Source organism: Oryx dammah, unplaced genomic scaffold (genome assembly GCF_014754425.2).
Source record: "Oryx dammah isolate SB20612 unplaced genomic scaffold, SCBI_Odam_1.1 HiC_scaffold_2, whole genome shotgun sequence".
Lineage (NCBI taxonomy): Eukaryota > Metazoa > Chordata > Mammalia > Artiodactyla > Bovidae > Oryx > Oryx dammah.
The window spans coordinates 175,842,307-175,865,834 of NW_024070186.1; the positions used below are offsets into that span (position 1 = coordinate 175,842,307).

The 23,528-nt window shown below is 39.6% G+C and overlaps 1 protein-coding gene across 2 annotated transcripts in view; it reads right to left on the minus strand.

Moving 5' to 3' along the window:
* The window catches only part of DNAH3 (dynein axonemal heavy chain 3), a 249,628-nt gene that overhangs the window by 65,183 nt on the left and 160,917 nt on the right, over positions 1-23,528 (minus strand). For both annotated transcript variants that reach the window (XM_040257140.1, XM_040257147.1), the window contains exons 42-49: positions 16,071-16,174; positions 13,287-13,581; positions 8,806-8,985; positions 4,825-4,948; positions 4,588-4,744; positions 4,200-4,343; positions 2,265-2,931; positions 797-962 (exon numbers count right to left, since the gene is read on the minus strand). In XM_040257140.1, coding sequence (XP_040113074.1) covers positions 797-962; positions 2,265-2,931; positions 4,200-4,343; positions 4,588-4,744; positions 4,825-4,948; positions 8,806-8,985; positions 13,287-13,581; positions 16,071-16,174 — 1,837 coding nt within the window. The remainder of the gene's footprint in view (positions 1-796; positions 963-2,264; positions 2,932-4,199; positions 4,344-4,587; positions 4,745-4,824; positions 4,949-8,805; positions 8,986-13,286; positions 13,582-16,070; positions 16,175-23,528) is intronic.

Below are 23,528 nucleotides of genomic sequence, written 5' to 3' on the forward strand. Positions count from 1 at the left end.
CTGGGCCTAGAGAACAAAGTTCAAAGATCTTAAAACAGAATTTAAACCAATGAACATTCTGACCACTACCTACTTCTTCATTTTCTATTTACTCATTTAATAAGCAGTATTCGAACCTACTATGTACTAGGTACTAAGGATATAGAACTATACAAGGCAGGTGACATGACCCTTACCTTCATAGGACACTTAGAATGATCAACAGTCTTATCCTTTCTCTTACTCTAGCCAAAATTCAGTGCTTTATTTTGTGTATCTGTGCTTTACACACAAAATATTTTTTTTCACAACAAAATCCCTCGCAAGTACCATTCCCTAGGCAGCAATATCACCCCTGTTGAGAATGCATGCTCTAAGATTATTGAAATCCAGGTTCTCACAGCTATGACAACAGTACATATCTAGAACAATTCTGAACAGTGAAATATTCTTCTTTTTTCAACAAAGGTGTTTTATTAAATATCTAAATGGTATTTATTATTTATCATTTATTTCTCATTGGAAAAGACCTAGATTCTTGGAAAAATTGAAAGCAAAAGGAGAAGGGGCAGCAGAGGATGAGATGGTTAGATAGCATCCCCAACTCAATGGACACTCTGGGAGACAGTGAAGGACATGGAAGTCTAGCATGCAGCAGTCCATGTGGTCACAAAGAGTCAGACACATGACTTAGTGACTGAACAGAACAGAATGTACGTAAATTGATAAGTCTTAAAACAGCAAGAAGAACAGAGCCAATATCTTGATTTTCATTTGAAATGTTTGTTTGGGGTACTAAAATGCAGCTAGCACTTACTCTTTCCGAATATTGTCATCGAGCTCTACATCTTCTAGAAATTTGTTGGCCACCAACTCCAGGGCATCTGTGGGCCAAGACTGGAACCAGTCAATTGTGCAGCAATTGATTAGAGAAGGGAACATTCGCAGGCGGTTCCGGAAGGCATCCCCAATTGGACTCATGGCTAATGAAAAGAAGATTTCATTAGTTCTCTTTCTCTCAGTCAAGGAGGCCAAAAGGGACAGACAGGTCATCCCAAGGATTCTAATGGGGATAAGGGAGTAGTCATGTTTCCTTTTGGCACTCCACAGTATAATTGGGAATAGTCAGGATGAGTGCCTGGAAAGCATAGGGGAATCATGGGATATTTTCATGCAACTTTGTGATGGGAAGTCAGTTTATTACAAGAGTCTTCTGTCTGGTTTTCAATATTCACATTATCTTATGTTATCCATTCTAGATCTTTAGGATCATATAGTCAGAGTGTTTTAAGCCCTTTGACCCACTTGCCCCATTTGTCCTGACTCACAGACCTCAGGGAACCATTGGTGCTCTATACATAGCTACTTATGGAGGCTGCTGTGGGGGCCCTTTCAGCTTGTTTCTGACCTCATCTCCATCTAACCACAAATTTTGGATTCTATGCCCCAAATTCTGTTAATTGTTTATTTAGATTCAATGTGTACCAGGCACTTGCTAGGAGGAAGCATAATGCGTGGGTGGAAGTGTGAGAAAGTCAGTGTGGCTAAAAAAAGAAGGGGAAGCATGGTTTGAGATGAGAGTGGAGAGGATGTCAGACTGGCAGGTGGTCTTATAAAACTATAGGTTAGGGATTTTGGTCTTTATCTGAATGGAAAGTAATTCAGGTGTTTTAATTTGTGTGTGTATGTGTATGTAAATATACAACGAACAGATTTGCAATACAAGAAAAACAAATCCTGACAGTGGAAAGCATCCTGATTCAGTGGAACTTAAATGTCTGGAATGGACAGAGTGGACATAGAGAGAACAGTTAGAAGGCTATAGAGGTGAGGTCTGGGTGAGATGATATTCATAGCAGCTTAGCTAATTTGAAGGTGGCAGAGATAGAGATAAGTGGGTTGATATAGCACAAGAGGGCAAAAATTGACAGGACATGGTAATGAAGAGAATTATTAAACATGACCCTTGAGCTTCTGGACAGATTAGAGATGATATTCACAGAGAGAAAAACTCCAGATGTTATTTTGTAAGGCTGCCAGGGTAATGAAGTAAAAGGAAGGAGAGGGTTCAGAGCAGAATTCAGAGAATTGAAGAGAGTGGAACAGGTTTAAAGTAGTTTTTCAGGAGAATGGAATTTTGCACAGGAATTCCAGGCACTGACTGTTGGTCAAGTTAGGTGCCTTGGTTGGATCAATTCTGGCACCACTGTAAGAGGACTGGGATTAGGGCAAGGAGATCCTGAAACATCCAAGGAAAAGGGCAAAATGAATGTTCTCATTTTTACCAAGGACAATATGAAGGTTCTTTTTCACTTTCTCAATGAAGAAGTTATACATAGAAAGAGGAGTGACTTCGATCTTTTCTCCTTCTGTCCTGGCTGCCATTTGCATCTTCTCCACAATGTCAGCCTTCTCATCAGCAGGGAAGATGTTGGGCACATCACCGGTGTTCAGAAGCATGTTGATGTCCTCAACGAATGACTCATCCTTAATCTGATTATCAGCGAAGAGGAACACAGTACTTTTGGTGGCCACACCAACCTGGAGCATGATCTTCTTCAGGTCCTCTCGCCAATCGTTGCCTGAGTAGCTCTTTGTGATCTCGATCTGGTATAGCTCATACGAGTTCATGAATGTGGACAGTTTGCTGGCACTTTGCCGCCCACTGCCCCCAATGCCCACCAGGAGCAAGTGTCCTTTGTCCTGCTTCAGGACCCTGCAGATCCTAGAGATATGCTCAATGGCAAACCTGAACATCACCAAGGACATGGGGGCCTTGCTGATATTGTTGAACTCTTCCAGGTAATACTCCATGACCACTGTGAGTTGTTTTAAGTCAGTGATCTCATCATATATCTTTTGGTCACTTTCTGGCTTGAAGAAATCTCCAAAGAAGAGGCTACGGATATTATCATCAACTATCTTTCCAGTGGGTGATAGGTGGATGAGGACCTGTGGAAAAGATAAGTCTCAGCCAGGCATTCACTCTAATTACCATGGTAGTGGGAACTAGAAGGAGGGAACAGGAGATGTGTTTGTTTCCTCTGAGCACATTCTTCAAAGTCATGGTTCACAACAGTTTTGTTTTTTTAAACAAAATATGTGTATTTGATGGTTGTAAAGACTATGATGAAAGGACAATTGAGAAAAGAGTGTGAAAGCAAGGGTCAATCGGTTTGCTAAGTGATTAAAACATTGGTGGACAGATTATAAGATCCCAGGAGGAAGTGGTCAAAAGGTGAGATTATTTGTAATGTACTTGCTTCTTCACCAAATAGCAGTGCAGGCCTTACCCCTGTTCCCCACTCTGTACCTAGAGTAGAAATGTTTTAGATGCTTCTTCTTTCTGATATTAGAAACTAGCAGTGCTTCTGTACATGGCTTCTGGATGAAATATGAAACACTTACATTTTTTCTATGGAGAAATCATAACTTCTTAAAAATAGAGGTAGAACTAGATGATGCAAATATATAGGGTTTAAACTTTTCTTACATCAAAATGGAAAAGAGAAAATATTTACAAATAGGAAACAAAGACAATCTTTCACTTGGGCTTTACACAGGGCATCAATCAAACAATAAAAATTCATGGTGTTTTTATTTCTTAACTCAAAAGTTACTTGACCTTGAAAATGCATTTTACATTAATTACAAACAAAACATCTTTTCATAAATGATAAGTTTGAATGGATCTAAACTTACATGTTACCTGGAAAGTCAAGTGAAATTGGACCAACTATTATATTACTTGGGCCAGGGAAGCCTGGAGGGCTGCAGTCCATAGGGTTGCAAAGAGTCGGACATGACTTGGTGACTGAACAACAACAACAGTATATCACCAAATCAAGTGACTAATTGGCTCAATACACTGTTCTTGAGATTCAGAAAGCAGAGCTGTAAGTCTCTATTTGGGCTTTCCTGGTGGCTCAGTGGTCAAGAATCCGCCTGCCAATGCAACAAATCTGGGTTCGATTCCTGAGTCAGGAAGATTCCCTGGAGAAGGAAATGGCAACCTATTCCAGTAGTCTTGCCTGGAAAATCCCATAGACAGAGAAGCTGGTGGGCTACAGTCCACAGGGTTGCAAAAGAGTTGGACACGACTGAGTGACTGAATAACAACAATAAAGTCTCTACTAGGAAGGGAGCCTGAAATCTGAGACTAGCATGATCACATATTTGGGGCAATTTCTGAGGTCAAAAGATCACAGGGTCTTGCTTACCTTTTCCACAGACTGCTTGAAGCAATTGGAGGTGGTTTCCCTTACCATGTTAAAAAAGACCTGTCTATCTTCATGATCAATCAGACGGTCGTAGAAGACCCGGTAAACCTCATGAATCCAAAGCCGGATAAACTTCTCTACATCCTGAAAATTCAGTCAGTTATTTGAATGAATGGCACATGGTGGCTGAGGCAGTAGTTTTCAAACAGTTTCTAAGTCCTGGGTTGTTGTGAGGATTAAATGAGATAATGCTTACAAAATCCTTAGCACAATGCCTAGCACAGATTAAATGCTTAATAAAAGTTAGCTATTACTGTTATCATTATATATTCCACATAGCCGAGGATATCACTGAATGAATTTGATAACAGAAATGACAGTGGCTGACCTGCAGGTGGGTGTGAGGGCAGAGCAATACCCCTTGGATCACCCGTGAGAAATCCCGCAGGTTAAAGACATAGTGTGACTTGGAGGGAGTTGGCAAGAAATTCTCCACTGCTGCTTTATAAATTGTCATCGTTGCTTGTACCATCATCTTTCCATACCTTGGGAGGAAGGAGAAGGCAGACCAGTTAAGAAGGGCCAGAAATGAGGACCCCAGGCCAATAATACAGGAACATCCTACCTTAAAAACACCACATCAAACCCTTTTCCAAAGTGCCAGTCAGCGATTGAACTGAAAATCTTGGTTAATATGTCATCCTCGAAGGCATTGATGGAAATGATATTCAGATGGCGAGTGAATCGTCCTGGAAAACATGCAAAGGTATGACTGTGCACACACACTCACACTTACCTCCTGGGCGTAGCAACCCTAAGCTATAGAATGGTTTTTCCTCTGCCTTTAAGTTTTAGAGCTGTGCTATTCAACATGGCAGCCTCTAGCCATATGTGGCTATTTAAATTTATATTAATTAAAATTAAGTAACATTAAATGTATTTCCTCAGTCTCATCAACCACATATCAACTTCTCAAGGATAAACATGTGACTAGTGGATGTTGTATTGCACAGTATAGATACAGAACATCTCCATGACTGCAGAAGTTCTGGTAATAGTGCTAGCCTAGTGCTCAAGACTGTTACTAGATAATGGCAATATGTTATTTTTGTAAAATAATCAAATAATTCAGAAATACTTTTACAGAAAGTAACCCTTGCCTCCTACACACTAAATCCATTCTCTCTCCCCTCCCAAATTAATCACTGTTAGTTTGGTGTTCTTACAGCTCTACATCTATATCTATGTATCTAATATTAGATATCCATATATTTATAAAATTCATCCATTTAAATACACAATTCAATAAATATTTAGTATTTTAGTTGTGTAATCATTATCATAATCAATAGCAGAATAATCACTCCAAAAAGAAATCCTTTACCTTCATCACTTTCCATTTCCTTGCAGCCCTTGGTAACTAATAATAAATTTTCTGTCTCTATGATTTGCCTGCATATCTTTTTAAAAAATGTTTTACTGTATAAAGTAAAGCACAGATACAGAAAATCACCAAAATTATAAAGTGAATCATTATAAAGTTAACATCCTTATATCTACCATCCACGTCAGTAAATACAACTTTGCCAGCCCTTCATAGAAGCCCTTCCACATATCCCATCCCAATCATAGCTTATTACATGTTACCAAAACCCAGATCAGTCTTCTGCCAAAGCATGCTCTCTACCACCATATGATAATGCCTTGAGCCTCCGTTTTCCCAGATGAGCTCTAACAGCTGGCAGCTGGTCTGACAATTATCAGCTAGTCTGTTGGTTCTCCAGTGAACACAATCTCTTTAAATATCAACGTCAGATGAGGTCACTCCCTAGCTATGATGGAACAAGACAGAAACAAGTTTGCTCTGAAATCATGAAAACTTCCCCTCAAACTGAGTGACTCTAGTTGTTTACTAAGTACAGAAAAAAAATTAAGATACCTACTCTTCAAATTGTCCCCATTCCCTAAGACTACCCAATCTAGTACAGAGTCACTGGTTTCTTAAGCCTTTTTCACATCACCCAGCACAAGCCCATTTAACGCCTTTTCACCAGGCACTCTCATGGTTCTCCATGCTATGTAGACACCCTTACTGCAGCAAATTAATAGACTCAATTTCACTTGACCACAGATGTGTTCCTGGCAGTTTTGGGCATTGGTCTTTAAGATCTTTTCAATATGGCATATTTGTGACATAGCTTGAAAACTGTCAACTGCTGTGCAAATGTTAGCAATTACTATTTCCTTGATATGTACAGGAAACAGACATTCCCTTTTGAATAGATCTCTCCTGCCTCACTGGTTTTAGTGAGAATTAATTGACATAAAATATATAAACTGAAGGTTTGCTGCTGCTGCTGCTAAGTCGCTTCAGTCGTGTTCGACTCTGTGTGACCCCATAGATGGCAGCCTACCAGGCTCCCCCGTCCCTGGGATTCTCCAGGCAAGAACACTGGAGTGGGTTGCCATTTCCTTCTCCAATGCATGAAAGTGAAAAGTGAAAGGAAAGTCGCTCAGTCATATCGGACTCTTAGCGACCCCATGGACTGCAGCCTACCAGGCCCCTCCATCCATGGGATTTTCCAGGCAAGAGTACTGGAGTGGGGTGCCATAAACTGAAGGTTTACAACACTTGATTTAACGTATATAAGATACTGCAAAATGCTTGCATACTAAGGTTAAGCAACAATTCTATTGCTGCTGCTGTTGTTAACTAGAGTCACCATATTGTACATCAGATCCCCCAAACTTATTCATTTTATAACTGGAAATTTGTACCCTCTGACCAACATCTCCCTATTTCCCCCATCCCTTAGCTCTTGGCAACGATCATTCTACTGTTCCTGTGAGTTTGGCTTTTTTAGATTCCACATGTAAATGATATCATATAGTATTTATTTTTCTCTGTCTGACTTATTTCACTTAGCTTAATGTTCTCAAGGTCCATTCATGTTGTCACATAGAGTAGAATTTCATTATTTTTATAACCAAATAATATCCCAGGGTGTGTGTGTGTGTGTGTGTGTGTGTGTGTGTGTGTGTGTATACATTTTCTTTATCCATTCATCCATAAATAGACACTTTGGATATTTCCATGACTTGGCTATTGTGAATAATGTTGCAAAACGGGAGTGGGCTTCCCTGGTGGCTCAGCAGTAAAGAATCAGCCTACAGTGCAGGAGACATAGGAGATGAGGATTTGATCTCTGGATTAGGAAGATCCACTGGAGGGGGGCATGGCAACCCACTCCAGTATTCTTGCCTGGAGAATCCCATGGACTGAAGAGTCTGGTGGGCTACAGTCTATAGGGCTGCAAAGAGTTGGACATGGCTTAAGTGACTGAGCATGCAGCGTGAACGTGGGACTACAGATATCTCTTCAAAACAATGATTTCATTACCTCCTGATAGATACCCAGAAGTGGCATTTGTGGATCACGTGGTAGTGCTATTTTTAATTTTTTGAGGGACGTCCTACTGTTTTTCATAGTGGCTGCATGAATTTATGCACAATGCACAAGAGCAGTTATTATCTTTTGACTTTTGTTAATAGCCATTCTATCAGATGTGAGGTGATATCTCATTGTGATTCTGATTTTCATTTCTCTAATGAAATCAGCAATGTTGAACATCTTTTCATGTGCCTGTTAGCCACTGTGTGTCTTTAGAAAAATGTCTATTCAAATTCTCTATCCATTTTCAAGTCAGATTGTTGTCTTGCTATTGAGTTGTATGAATACCTTACACGTTTTGTATTTCAACTCTTTATCAGATAGATAGTTTGCAAATATTTTCCCCATTGAATGAGTAGGTCTTAGAGAAAAGTAATATACCGAGTGCCTTTCCCTCTAAGTAGCTAGAGAAGTGTTGAATTTATAGATGCTAAGTGCCTGAGATCCTGCTATATTCAAACCCAAGGCAAAGGTATCCTTGGACTCTGTACTTGAAGTGGAAGGTGATGGCTTGTGTACTCAAGTAAAATCACCCTGTTTATCTTCCTTATTTTACAAATGAGAAAGATATATGCCACAGGGGAGAGCAAGGTCACAGAATGTTAAGTCTGAAAATGGCATTAAGATTCTTAACCAAGGATGTATCTCAGAATAAAAGTATGAAAATCTGTAGACCTGGATGGATGAAGTTGCACATGAAGCAAAATATACTCCTAAAGTGTCAGATGATGGGGGAAAATCTTATTTATTTGTTTGTTTATTATTTTATTTAGGCATATCTGGCTCCAAAGAATTGTAAGAAACACAACAGGTGAATCTGTCATCCACCTTTAGTTGAGAACCTCTGGTCTAGCCTCGTTCCTAGAACACAAGCTGACCACATAGAACTTACCTCTTCGTGAGACTCTCTGTTCCTCTATGCCTAGCCAAAGACTCCTCAAATCCTCTTTTCATCTCCTCATCTATTTCATACAACTTTCAACATGGCATATTCAAATGCCACTCCTTGAATCTAACTCAAGTGTCTCTGGCCTAAATACACCTTTCTCTATCTTCCACCAGGACAGACTGCCTTGAACTAGCCCCCCATCCACAAAGATGGTCTGGTTCTGCAGGGGGTGGGGCAAAAAGTAATGAACTCTCTCCTTTACATACCAGTAATGTCATTCCTTCCTCCCCCAGGAGGGCCCATGGCTGTCACAAGCAGCACATCAACGATGTCCAGCTTATTAGTATCCTTCTTGTCAAACCAGTAACCATGGTCAATCCACTGTCGTAGGAGCTCAATGGGGGGCTGTGCTCCATATACCTCTTTGGCTGGCATGTTGAGGTCATCTGGGGAAAGAAGTAATGGCCACAGATTGTAAGTCTATGGGATCTTTTGCTCTTTTAGGAGGTAGCAGATGACTATCCTTCCATGGGAGAGTCCATACTCAATTGTTACACTCTCACTCTAGGTAGGGCTCAGCCAGTGGACATTTTCACCATAATGGAAGAGATTTTCCAGGGTTCTGGCTTTCCTGGTTTATTGAGATCTCTGTCCATTTATTGAGATCTCTGTGCATGAGATCCTCTGTGGAAGGATGCATAGATTGGCATTAACAAACATAATAAAATTTTTCCCCATTCCTTCACCCACAATATATATAGCTACTATGTGCTAGACATTTTGTTAATTTCTAGGAATATGATGGTGAGAAAGACAGTCATGCTTCTAGTTGACAGAGTATTTAATTTACCACCAGGTAATAGTGGGAACTCCAATAACAGAAAGGCTTCAAGCTAGGGTTTTTGAAGAGCAAAATCAAAAAGGCAAGGATACATTGTCATTTCCTCCAGGGTAGGGATTGATTTTCTCCAATAGTACATTGTTCAGTACTGGCACATAGAAGGCACTCAATAATTTCCAATGAACATTGACTAAATGCCCAGTTTTGTGTCATGTAACATTTTAGGAATTTTATACATATTATCTCATCTACTCAAGATGATGACTTTATAAGGAAGATAGTATTACCTTTATGTTAGAGGTGAGGAACTGAGGGTAATGGAATAATATACTTAGGGTTAAAAAGTGAGATTTGGACGTAGGTCTGTTTGACTGCAAAGCTTCAGTTGCTTTTGGATATACCATAAAAATAGGAAGGGAGAACAGATGAGAGGAAAGGACAAAGGAAGGAGGGAGGATAAGAAAGGGAAAAGAAAATATGATCCTTGCCTTTAAGGAGCTGTTGTTAATTGGCAAGGATATAAACACATGCAACATTTACTATCAATACTTTAATTTTAAAGACAGAACATGAGATAATTCAGAAGAGCAGGGAATTACTACATGAGAATTCTATGAATTAGCAGTAAGAGAGTAGAAAACATAATGTATTTGGCACCAAGAAACCTAGTTTTGTCTTGTGGCTCCAGAATTTTCTAGATGTTTGACCCTGAACAGGGAATTTAACCTTCAGAGCCTCATTTAATTGACCAGTAAAGCAGATTTTTTTAAAAAGTCAGTTTTCATTCCAGTCCCAAAGAAGGGCGGTGCCAAAAAAAAAAAAAAAAAAAAAGAATGTTCAAACTAATAGACAATTGTGCTCATTTTCTATGCTAGTAAAGTTACTCAAAATCCTTCAAGCTAGGCTTCAGCAGTACATGTACTGAGAACTTCCAGATTTACAGGCTGAGTTTAGAAAAGGCGGAGGAGCCAGAGATCAAATTGCCAACATTTGTCGGATCATAGAGAAAGCAAGGGAATTCCAGAAAACTTGCTGCTTCAATGACTACAAGGAAACCTTTGACTGTGTGGATCACAACAAACTGGAAAATTCTTAAAGAGATGGGAATACCAGACCACCTTACATGGGTCCTAAGAAACTTGTATGCAGATCAGGAAGCAACAGTTAGGACCTTATATGGAACAAATTACTGGTTCAAAACTGGTTTAAATTTTATGGTTCAAAATTGGGAAAGCAGTATGATAAGGCTGTATATTGTTACCCTGTTTATTTAACTTATATGTAGAGTACATCATGTGAAATGCCAAGCTGGATGAGTCACAAGCTGGAATCAAGATTGTCATGAGAAATACCAACAACCTCAGATATGCAAATGATACCACTCTAATGGAAGAAAATGAAGAGCAGCCAAGAGCCTCTTGATAAGGTCAAAAGAGGAAAGTGAAAAAGCTAGCTTAAAACCCAACATTCAGAATACCAAGATCACGGAACCCAGTCCCATCACTTGATGGCAAACAAGGGGAAAAAGTAGAAGCAGTGACGGATTTTCCTTTCTTGGGCTCCAAAATCACTGTGGACGGTGACTGCAGCCATGAAATTAAAAGATGCTTGCTCCTTGGAAGGAAAGCTGTGATAAACCTAGACAGTGTGTTAAAAAGCAAAGACTTCACTTTGCTGACAAAAGTCCATATAGTCAAAGCTATGGTGTTTCCAGTAGTTGTGTATGGATGTGAGGGTTGGACCATAAAAAAGGTTGAGCACTGGAAATTGATGCTTTCAAATTGTGGTTCTGGAGAAGACTCTTGAGAGTCCCTTGGACTGAAAGGAAATCAAACCAGTCAGTCCTAAAGGAAATCAACTTTGAATATTCATTGGAAAGATTGATGCTGAAAGTGACGCTCTAATACTTTGGCCATCTGATGCAAAGAGCCAACTCATTGGAAAAGACCTGATGCTGGGAAACCCTGAAGGCAAAAGGAGAAGTGGGTGGCAGAGGATGAGATGGTTAGAAAGCATCATCGACTGAATGATCAAGAATTTGAGCAAACTCTGGGAAATAATGGAGGACAGGGAAGCCTGGCTTGCTGCAGTTATGGGGTCACAAAGAGTTGAACATGACTTAGCAACTGAATAACAACAACAACAAAGTGATCATGATGGCCAATAAACTCAAGGTGTTGTGAGGCTCAAAAGAAATAAATGAGGGTGCTTTGTAAACATAAAATTCTGGAAAAATTCAATATGCTTATTTGGCAACTATTAGATTTCTTCATACACTGATAACATATTTATCTGGCACTTAATGGAATAGAAGCTTATCACAGTGTGTGAGTTGCTTCTGGAGACACATGAGAGTAAACACTACAATCCCCTTCTGAACCTAACTACTGTCACTACAAAGTAACTTGGCCTGATCCACGGGCTCAACTTTATCCCAGGAGAAACTGGGATCCTCCCTCAGGCAAAAAGGCCTGGACCATACCTCAACACAGAAAATTTGGCATATAGTACATAGTTAAACATCTATTTCTGCTTTATTAACTATGTTAAAGCCTTTGACTGTGTGGATCACAATCAACTGTGGAAAATTCTGAAAGAGATGGGAATACCAGACCACCTAAACCTGCCTCTTGAGAAATCTGTATGCAGGTCAGGAAGCAACAGTTAGAACTGGACACGGAACAACAGACTGGTTCCAAATAGGAAAAGAAGTACGTCAAGGCTGTATATTGTCACCCTGCTTATTTAACTTCTATGCAGAGTACATCATGAGAAACGCTGGACTGGAAGAAACACAAGCTGGAATCAAGATTGCCGGGAGAAATATCAATAACCTCAGATATGCAGATGACACCACCCTTATGGCAGAAAGTGAAGAGAAACTAAAAAGCCTCTTGATGAAAGTGAAAGTGGAGAGTGAAAAAGTTGGCTTAAAGCTCAACATTCAGAAAACGAAGATCATGGCATCCGGTCCCATCACTTCATGGGAAATAGATGGGGAAACAGTAGAAACAGTGTCAGACTTTATTTTTTGGGGCTCCAAAATCACTGCAGATGGTGATTGCAGCCATAAAATTAAGACACTTACTCCTTGAAAGAAAAGTTATGACCAACCTAGATAGTATATTCAAAAGCAGAGACATTACTTTGCCGACTAAGGTCTGTCTAGTCAAGGCTATGGTTTTTCCTGTGGTCATGTATGGATGTGAGAGTTGGACTGTGAAGAAGGCTGAGCACTGAAGAATTGATGCTTTTGAACTGTGGTGTTGGAGAAGACTCTTGAGGGTCCCTTGGACTGCAAGGAGATCCAACCAGTCCATTCTCAAGGAGATCAGCCCTGAGATTTCTTTGGAAGGACTGATGCTAAAGCTGAAGCTCCAGTACTTCAGACACCTCATGCGAAGAGTTGACTCACTGGAAAAGACTCTGATGCTGGGAGGGATTGGGGACAGGAGGAGAAGGGGATGACAGAGGATGAGATGGCTGGATGGCATCACTGACTCAATGGACGTGAGTCTGAGTGAACTCCGGGAGATGGTGATGAACAGGGAGGCCTGGCGTGCTGCGATTCATGGGGTCGCAGAGTCGGACACGACTGAGCGACTGAACTGAACTGAACTGAACATAGTTAAAAGTACTTGGAAATGAATGAAGGAAAGGACAAGAAACAAAAAATGAAAGAAGCAAGAAAGGGAGGAAGGAGAGAAGAAGGGATGGAAAGATGGAAGAAAAGAAGGAAAGAAAATAGGAGGGGAGGGAAGGAATGTGGAATTATATTAACCAGAAATATTTTATTTTCCATAGACAGTAAAATGAATATACAGCAGTCCTACAAAGGGAGATTCTGTTTTGCTGCAATTTAAAATAGAAGAATTTGGTGTTTCCAGATCCAGGCGAGTGCCTTACCCACAAATACCACTGCTTTCTTCCCTATGGGAGGCCCAAAAAGGCCTTTCCGTCGGCGATCCAGCTTGGACATGATGATATCCTGCGTCTGATTGGCTGAAGTTCTGGCAGAGAAATTGATGCAGTTGGGCAGATAAGTATTTTTGGGAAGGCGAAGAAGGAAGTTGTTGGTGATGACTGATTTGCCTGTGCCCGTGGGTCCTACGAACAGCATTGGAATCTCATGGTCCAGGTAGGTTTTCAAGAAGAAGGACTGTCGGGCTGTCTCCATGGTGGGGATGATGAGTTCTGAGACCTGTGCCACAAAGACATGGTGAGTCTTGATACTGGGACCAGGAGATTGGGTGTGGGTATTCAAGAGACTTGAGTTTTATCCTTACTATCCATTCAGCTCTGTCTCTTATTTATCTTTATAATTTTGAGTATTTTACCTCTCTAGCAGCCTAGTTTCTTCATCTGTAAAATGGGGATAAAAATGGAATCTAGTTCACTGAGCTGTTTTGAGGGTTAAATGAGATCTTGTATGTAAATATAGACAATAACTGTCTATGGTCCCTGTTTTAGAGATGAGGAAACAGATCCAGAGCTCACCAACACAGCAAGGAAATGGAAATGCAAAGATTTTAATCCCAGCTTGTCTGATTCCAAGGACTGTATTATTAACTACTGAAATGTCATATTATAAACACCAATTATAGTAAGGCTGTGTCTACAGCTGCTGCGCTCTGAGACCTTTTCTTTGAGCCAAGCTGTCTGCCTTGCCCTAGGAAAGGTCCACCTCCCATATGCCATCTATACTGCCTGTCCAAGAAGGGTTAGGTATGACCCTTGACCCCCATTCCTTGTGCTTATTCCTCATCTGCTTTTCCTAAGGCTCATATTCTCGGTTCCTCCTATTAATCCCTTTAGCAATATGGAAGTTGCAACATTCTTCCTGGTATTCAGACTCCATCTGGGCTCTAAGGGCTTGGTCTTGGATTCCTAGAACCTCTGTTACTTTGAGTAGAAAACCTTGCTTTAGATTGGCTTTTCTGAGCTTGAACCCTATCATCAACCATCTGGCTGCTTTTGGTCCCCCCAGTGATGGGTAGAGGAAGGGGTTTGCTATTGTTTAGTCACTAAATTGTGTCCAGTTCTTTTGTGACCTCATGGACTTTAGCCTGCTAGGCTCCTCTGCCCATGGGATTTCCCAGGCAGGAGTACTGGAGTGGGTCACCATTTCTTTCTCCAGGGGATCTTCTCAACCCAGGGACTGAACCTGCATCTCCTGCACTGGCAGGCAGATTCTTTACCACTGAGCCAGGAGTGTAGCCACAGAGGAAGGGGTAGTAAGATCTGAATCATATGCTGAAGTCTACTTATACGTCTAGACTGGAAGAGGCTAGTGAACATGGAGCCAGTGTGCTGTGCAACTCTAGGGAGCACCACCCACACTACGTGGTGCCCCTAAAGCAAAAGTAGACCATAATGCAAATGGCACCAACAGGGACTGTGTAGTATGGTGGCTATGCGTATACTGTTAAACTAAGCTTGACTTATTTTGATTAATAATTGATCAATGTAAAAGGAGCAGATAGAACAAAGAAGTTTAAGTGGCAAGGAAGAGAATTAACAGGTATTGAGCTATGGATGTTTTGCCTATGTTATTCCCTGCAGTTTTCCCAACAGCCCTCTGAGGCAGCTGTATTATTAGCTCACTTTTTCAGATGAAAAAATTGAGACTGGAGGATGGCCAACTTGGCCAAAGTCACATAAGTGATACTGAATTCTAAACCAAGTATCAAGACTGGGAATTTAAAGCAAGTTGGATTTCATAGATTTTTATTTTCAGGGGCTAGAACAATTTTTTGACAAGTGAAAAATTCCCAGGATAACAAAAATATTTTCTGCATTTGACTCATTTGTAGGAATCTAGGAAGATTTCACACCCCTGGAGCTCAGGTGATGAAGCTCTTTTAAGGAGAATGAAAGTTTGGAACCTCAGCGCTGAGGGGTTCTTTACAGTCTTTTCAGTCTCCATGTGAGTCCTGAACTCATCACACATTCACTCTTGCCTATGGCACCCTTTTCACAAGTAGCTGTGGTCCTGTCTGGTGTCTGATTTTGTTTCTAATATTTCCACATTTCCATCCACCATCTACTACTCTACCTAGGGCCTGAAGAAACTACAATTACCCCAAGAAAGATAAAATTTGTCCACCAGATACTGCAAGTAGAGGCATGAAAGTGCACATCTGGAAAAAATTTCCACAAGAAAATGAGTAGGAGTTGAAAGTGAATCTTCTGCTAACCAGAGAATCTATTAATCAGTATCCATTTTTCTGAGAATTCTGATTAAAGAAATCTTTCTCTGGGGATTTTAAAGAAAAGGCAAGGATCTTTTTGGCTGAGATATCTGAGAGAGGGACTGATGACCACCTGGCATTGTTCATGCTGACAATAATTAGAATAGCAACAGTATGATCTAGCACGATGTGAATGCCACAGATTCATGTATAATGTCTTCAATCGTTACAACCATTCTTTAGATATTTTTTTCTTCTATTATGTAGTTGAGTAAACTGAGGCAGCGAGGGTGAAGACTGAATAAGAAACCTGGGACTCTCTGATTCTAAAGTCCATGCTTTTGAAGGCTCAATTCAATTCATGTTTGAACATTCTTCTAAAGTAAATTCTTTCACTTTTTCTAAAGTAAGTTCTTTAACCCAGATCTGATGTTAATGTCTCCACTTTGCTGAATATCAGGTCATTACTGAGGTTCTATGACCAATAACTCTCTTTTACCTTTGCATTTGCGGAGATATTTTCCTCCTCTTTGGTGATGTACTCTGTCCATGTGTACCAATGTCCACTAGCTTGCTTGAGGAAATAAAAATCATAGATGCTTCCTGGACCCAAAGAAACAGAACAAGTTATTAGCACATCAGAGGTTTACATTTCATATTTGAGATATTTAACCACCTCAGCCATAGGCATCTGAAATGTATGACTATCAGTATTGGTAACTGTATAAACTAGAAAAACAGCTTTTAAAGAATAATGACTTTACTGTATATATAAAAATAATAGGTGTTGATTATACAAATAATGATAATATAAATAATATATATTATAAACAGGAAGTATTGAAAAGAACAAAAAAGGGAGAAAACAAATGGCTCCAAATCTCACAATCAGAGATTACTTTCAACAGCAATCCTTTCTCTCTTGAGGCATACAAACATATTGAAGGTGGAAGTATAGGTACATGAAAGAAAGAATTTTATTAGGATAGGATAATTTAATATTATATATCATATAGATATATACACATATATATGAATTATATTAATATAATGTAACATAATAGAATATATATTTTTATATATCATACTATTGAAAAATAAAAACATTAAACCTAATTTTATTTAAGCTAGGAGACTAAAGTGAAACTGAAGGACCTTCTGAACTTCAGATAATCATCATTCATGACAGGAGATACTGGTTTCTAAAAGTGGTTTCTTTTTTTTCAATTGAGGTACAATTGACAAAGACTATATTTGTTTCAGGTATAAATGTAATGATTCAATTTTTACACATAGTGAAATGATCACATTATAAAATGACTATAATAAAGATTGTATATATAAATATATAGTGCATACAATATTAAATGATCCAGGGACTTCCCTGGTGATCCAGAGGTTAAGAATTCACCTGCCAATGCAGGGACACTTGTTCGATTCCTGGTCTGGGAATATTCCACCTAGGACAGAGCAACCAATCCTGTGCACCACAACTACTGAGCCTGAGCTCTAGAGCCCGCGAGAAGCAACTACTGAAGCCTGTGCGCTGCAGGACCTGTGCTCTGCACCAAGAGAAGCCACTACAATGAGAAGCTTATGCACTGCAGTGAAGACTAGCCCCTGTTTGCCACAACTAGAGAAAGCTGTCACACGGCAACGAGATACCCAGGCAAGACAACAAAGACCCCGCATGGCCAAAAATAAATAAGTAAAAAATAACTGATCCTATTCTTATAAAATCCATCATCATACACAGTTAGAACTTTTTTCCTTGTGAGGAAAACTTTTTTAAAACAAGCATAGTTGATTCATAAAGTTGTGTTAGTTTCAGAGGAGATTGGGTGCATTTAGGGTGGTATGGCTGCAGACTAAAGCTGTGTTAGTTTCAAGTGTACAGCAAAATGATTCAGTTATATACATACATATATATATATAAAACCATATACATATGTGTATATAAATAGAGCATATATATAGCTATATATATATAGCATATAAATATATAATTTTCAGATTCTTTTCCATTGTATATTTTTATGAGATATTGAACCGTCCTATATAGTAGGTCCTTGTTCTCATCTATTTTTACTTATGGTAGTGAATATATGTTAATCCCAAGCTCCCAATTCATCCCTTTTAACCCATTACCCCTTTGGTAACCATAAATTAGTTTTCTATGTCTGTGAGTCTTTTTTTACAAATAAGTTCATTTGTATCATTTAAAAAAATTTCACATATAAGTGATATCATATGATATTTGTCTTTCTCTGTCTTAATTCACTTAATATGATAGTCTCTAGGTCCACCCATGTTGCAGTAAATGGCATTTCATTCTTTTCTCTTATTGAGTAGATTTCCATTGTATGTATGTATGTATGTATGTATGTATGTATGTATGTATGTATGTATGTGTGTATATACATGTGATATATATCACATTTTCTTTATTCATCTATCAATGAACATTTATTAATAAGTTGCTTCCATGTCTTGGCTGTTTTGTAAATAGTGCAGCCATAATTATTGGGGTACATGTATGTATTTGAGTTATATTTCTCCAGAAATATGTCCAGGAGTGGGGCTGCTGGGTCATATGGTAACTCTATTTTTAGGGTTTTCAGAAACCTCCATGCTGTTCTCTGTAGTGGCTGCCCCAATTCACATTCCAATCAAAAGTGTAGGAAGGTTAATTTTTCTTTCACACCCTCTCTAGCATGTTATTTGTAGACTTTTTGAGAATGTCATTCTGACTGGTGTGAAGTGATACCTCATTGTAGTTTTCAGTTTCTTTAATTAGTGATATTGAGTATCTTTTTATGTGCCTGTTGACCATCTATATGTCTTCTTTGGAAACATGTGTCATTAGGTCTTCTGCCCTTTTTTTTTTTTTTCCCTGATATTAAGCTGTATGAGCTGTTTGTATATTTTGGAAATTAATCCCTTATCAGTTGCATTTTCTTTTGCAAATACTTTCTCCCAAACTGTAGGTTGTCTTTTTGTTTATGGTTTCCTTAGCTGTGCAAAAGCTTTTAAGTTTAATTAGGTCCCATTTTGTTTAGTTTTGCTTTTGTTTCCATTATTCTAGGAGATCAGTCTAAAAATGTATCACTGTGATTCCTGTTAAAGAGTGTTCTGCCTGTAGTTTCCTCTAGGAGTTTTATAGTATCTACTCTTACATTTAGGTCTTTAATCAATTTTGAGTTTATTTTTGTATATGGTGTTAGAGAATGTTACAATTTCATCCTTTTACATGTAGTTCTCCAGTTTCTCCAGCACCATTTATTGAAGAGACTGTCTTTTGTCCATAGTATAGTCTTGCCTCCTTTTGTTGTAGATTAACTGACCATAAGTGCATGGGTTTATTTTGGGGCTCTCCATCCTGTTCCATTGACCTATATGTCTGTTTTTGTGCCAGTACCATACTGTTTTGGTTACTGTAGTTTTGTGGTATAGTCTGAACTCAAGGAGCATGAAGCCTCCAGCTTTGTTCCTTGTTCTCAGGATTGCTTTGGCAATTCTGGGTCATTTATGGTTCCATATAAAATTTAGGATTACTTGTTCTAGTTCTGTGAAAAAGTCATTCGTAGTTTGATAGGGATTGCATAAATCTGTAGATTGCCTTGGGTAGTGTTTTAACAATATTGATTTTCCCAATCCAAGAACATGGTATACCTTTCCATCTGTTTGTGTTGTCTTCACTTTTTTTTCATTGCTGTCATAGCTTTCACAGTATGGGTATTCTGGCTTCTTAGGTAAGTTTATTCCCAGGTATTTTATTCTTTTTCATGCAATGGTAAATGAGATTGTTTCTTTAAATTCTTTCTGATATTTCATTGTTAGTGTATAGAAATACAACAGAGTTCTGTATATTTACTTTGTCTCCTGCAACTTTACCAAATTTTTTGATGAGCTCTAGTAGTTTTCTGGTAACTTTAGGATTTTTTTTTTTTTTTACTTCTTCTTTTCCAATCTGGATTCCTTTTATTTATTTTTCTTTTCTGATTACTGTGACTGGAGCTTCAAAAATGATGTTGATTAAAGTGGCAAGAGAAGGCATCTTTGTCTTGTTTCTGATCTTAGAGGAAATATTTTCAGCATTTCATCATTGAATGTGATGTTAGCTATGGGTCTGTCTCATATTGTTTTATTATGTGAAGCATGTCCCCTGTATGTCCACTTTCTGAAGAGTTTTTAATCATAATTGGATGTTGATTTTTATCAGAAGCATTTTTTTCTGCATCTATTGAGACGATCATATGCTTTTTATTCTTCAGTTTAATGTGATGTTTCACAATGGTTTGTGGAAATTGTTAAATCCTACTTGATTGTGGCATATAAGCATTTTAAGGTATTGTTGGATTCAATTTGCTAGTATTTTGTTGATGAGTTTTGCATCTATGTTCCAATACAAATCTATTTGAGTCCAAAGTCTGTGGTCTTTCTGATTCCCCAAGCTGAGGTTGGAGGCCATGAAAGTCATGTTAAGCCTTCTGCTTGTATGTCTTTCTCCTGTACTGTTCAACAGCTCTGGAGTATAAGTGGAAAAAAACAGAGAGGTGGTGTATTCATCCAAGGTTGGGGTTTTGCTAGGTTTGTATGGCAGGAGGAAAGGGAAGGAGGGAGAGAAGGTGCTGATGAGAGAAAAACGTGGAACAGGTGGGCCTTGGGGACCGAGCTGGAGGGGTGGCCTGGAGGGACTGGCAATTAAGGAGACAGCAGAAAGGAGGGAGCAGAAGATAGTTGTAGCAGAGCTGGAGAGTTACAGGGCTACAAGGTAGTTTGTGAAAAGTCAGGATGATTGAACTTTGATTTGCAGAGGTGGAGCAGCTCAAGGTCAAGCTGAGGTCACAGACCTGGAGATGCCTTTGTGCTCCACAGACCTGAGTGTCTGCGGAGTCTAGCAGGGACTCCCCCATCTGGGGACATTTGTGTGAACCTGATCCCAGAAGCCATGGAGGAAGAGCAGTGCCTTCCACTGGGCAACACTGAAGGAGCTGTTGAGTCTCTGGGGCCTCCCAAGACTCAAACCCCAGGCTCCCCAGGTTTGGAGGCCTAGGGTCCAGCAGCAGGTAGCAGTAGTAAAGTGTAAATTATGGGGCAACATGTGCCCCTTGCTGATCTTGTGACCTTGGGTAAGTCATGGAATCTCTGGGCATTTTCAGGGGCTCCCTCTGTGTGGACTGGAGATAACCGGCTCTGTATGTTGCTCCTGCTGACTTTCCAATGTCCCCTTAATATACATTGTGTGAAGCAGGCTACTCACCCACTTTACTGCAGCATCTTTCTGATCTTCAGACATACCACATGCACTCTCACCTCAGGGCTTTGCATCAACTTTTCTTTATGCCTGGCAGCTCTTCCCCCTGCTCTCTACCTGGCTTGTTCCTTACCTTTCAGATCTCATCTCAGACGTCACCTCCTCTGGGAGATCTTCCCTGAACACTTCAGGTAGAGCCCCTGAGGGTCTCCATCAACATGCCAGTGTTTTTCCATCCTTGCACTTAGTATATCTCCAATTATCTTATTCTATGAGCCTACTTATTTATTGATTGTCTTCCTCAGCTAGAATGTGAGCTCTGTGAGAGCAAGGGGATTATATCTTTTGTTCACTGTTGTATCCCCAACAACTAGCACAGTACCTAGAACTATCTGTTAGTCGCTCAGTCATGTCCAGCTCTTTCGACTCCATCAACTATAGCCCACCAGGCTCTTCTGTCCATGGAATTCTCCAGGCAAGAATACTGGAGTGGGTAGTCAATTCCTTATCCAGGGGATCTCCTCAACCCAGGTATTGAATCCAGGTCTCCTGCATTGCAGGCAAATTTTTTTACCATCTGAGCTACCAGGGAAGTACATAGTAGGTGCTTAGTAAAAAGTACAAAGTAGGTGCTTATTGAACAAATGCCTGAGCAGACATGAAGCAAGCACATTGTAGGCCCTCAGTATCTATTGTGTAAGGTAAGAACAACTGAACTGCTGCCCTCCAGATCTTCTTGGTGTGGGAGGATAGGTGGGCAGCATTGAGGTCCCCGGTCTCTGGCCTCTGGTCAATACACAGCGGTGATTCTGAATCGCTTTCTCATTCCACCCGTTCTTCCAAATACAATCACAATACTCATCCAAAATCACTCCCTACTTCCCTCACAAAAGTAACACAGAGTTCCTATGGTCCTTTACCCCAATGAAGCCCTGCCTCTGTAATTGTTGGAAGTCTTTTTCTTTGTTGCACTTCAAGATGAGAAGTAGGAATAAGAAGAGTGTCAGGGAAGGACCTGGCTTCTCATCCAACCATTCCTCACTGACTCACTGTGGGGCCCTGGATGAGTGACACCATTTCTGAGCTGCAATTTCCTCATCTAGAGAATGCTATGAGGAGTATATGAGATACTGGTTGCAAAGCCTGCTGAATGATATATATATATCATATCATAATATATATAATATACATATATATATATTTTTTTAATGTGAGAAAAACCTGAAGAGGACATGGAGGAAATACCCAGGATTCAGTGAGACAAGTGTTGGGCTGTGTGATTCATAGGAGTACTGGGCATGAGAGCCTTGCAAGTTCCATTGTCTAGCCAGCCCAGCAGCAGGCACAAGTGACTGACTTCTCTCTCAACAGTACTCATCTATAATTGACCCAAAGAGGACAGCATTGGTGGTTGTAGGCTGTGTGTGTGTGTGTGTGTGTGTGTGTGTGTGCGTGTGAGAGAGAGAGAGAGAGAGAGAGTCTTGAGTTAGAGAGCTGAAACACTCCAATCTAAAAAATGTTTTTTCTTGTGATGAAAACTTTTAATATCTACCCCCTTAGCAGGAGATGCTTCTTAACAACAAAAAAAATTTTTCAGCCATTAGGGCTTAAAGTCATTATAATTTAAAAAATAATTTAATCTAACTTTGCTATTTTAACTTTTCATTGTGAAAAAAATTTTAAATACACAATGCTGACTTAAAAAATGCACAATATGAGAATTGCAACTTAAATTTTATTTGGGGCAAAATGAGGACTATAGACCAGGAAACAGCATTTCATATAGCCCTTAGAAATTGCTCCAAAGAGGTTGGGGGTAAGGTCAGTATGTATGTGATTTTGGTGAAGGGGGAGTACGTGCAATCAAGCACTTTATTTTTTGCAGAATGTATCTGCTAGTCACGAGGAGCAGTCATCACTGCAAAGGATTTTAGTGTTTTTCTAAATATGAGGAAATACAAGAATTGGGCTCATAAAGTTGGCTCCTGAAAATATCTATCTGAAGACCCATTCTGCTGGTTTTTCCCAGAGCACAGAGTACCTCATTTCTGCTCTCCACCTGAATTCCTTTTGGGGATGTTTAAAATCAGCAGAAACAGCAGCATGTGATTTAATCCTTGTAGAGGTAGCTGGTAAGTGCCAGTATGTAGCTGACAACAAAAAAAGGAGGATAGTATAATAAGCTGCCATGTACCCATTATCTAGCTTCCATAATCTTCAACATTTTGCAACTGTTTCATGCATTTCTACCTCAACAACCATCATATTCATTTTCCTTCCCTTCTCACTTCCTCCCTTTTCTTTCTTCCTTCTTTCTTAGACTGGAATATTTTGAAGCAAATCCTGATATCACATTTCATTTGAAAATACATGTGACTCAATGTTAGGTCAATTTTATTGATTTCTTTATGAACTATGAAGTGATAAACTCTCATTCTTCCATTTCCTCTCCTTTGGTTCTCTTTGTTGTTCTTGATGATTCTGTTGTTGCTCAGTCACTAAGTTGTGACCCCATGGAATGCAACACGCCAGGCTCCTCTGTCCATTACTGTCTCCCAGAGTTTGCTCAGACTCATGTTTATTGAGTCAGTGATTCTATCTAACCATTTCATCCTCTGCAACTCCCTTCTCCTTTTGCCTTCAATCTTTCCCAGCATCAAGATCTTTTTCCAATGAACCAGCTGTTCACATCAGGTGGCC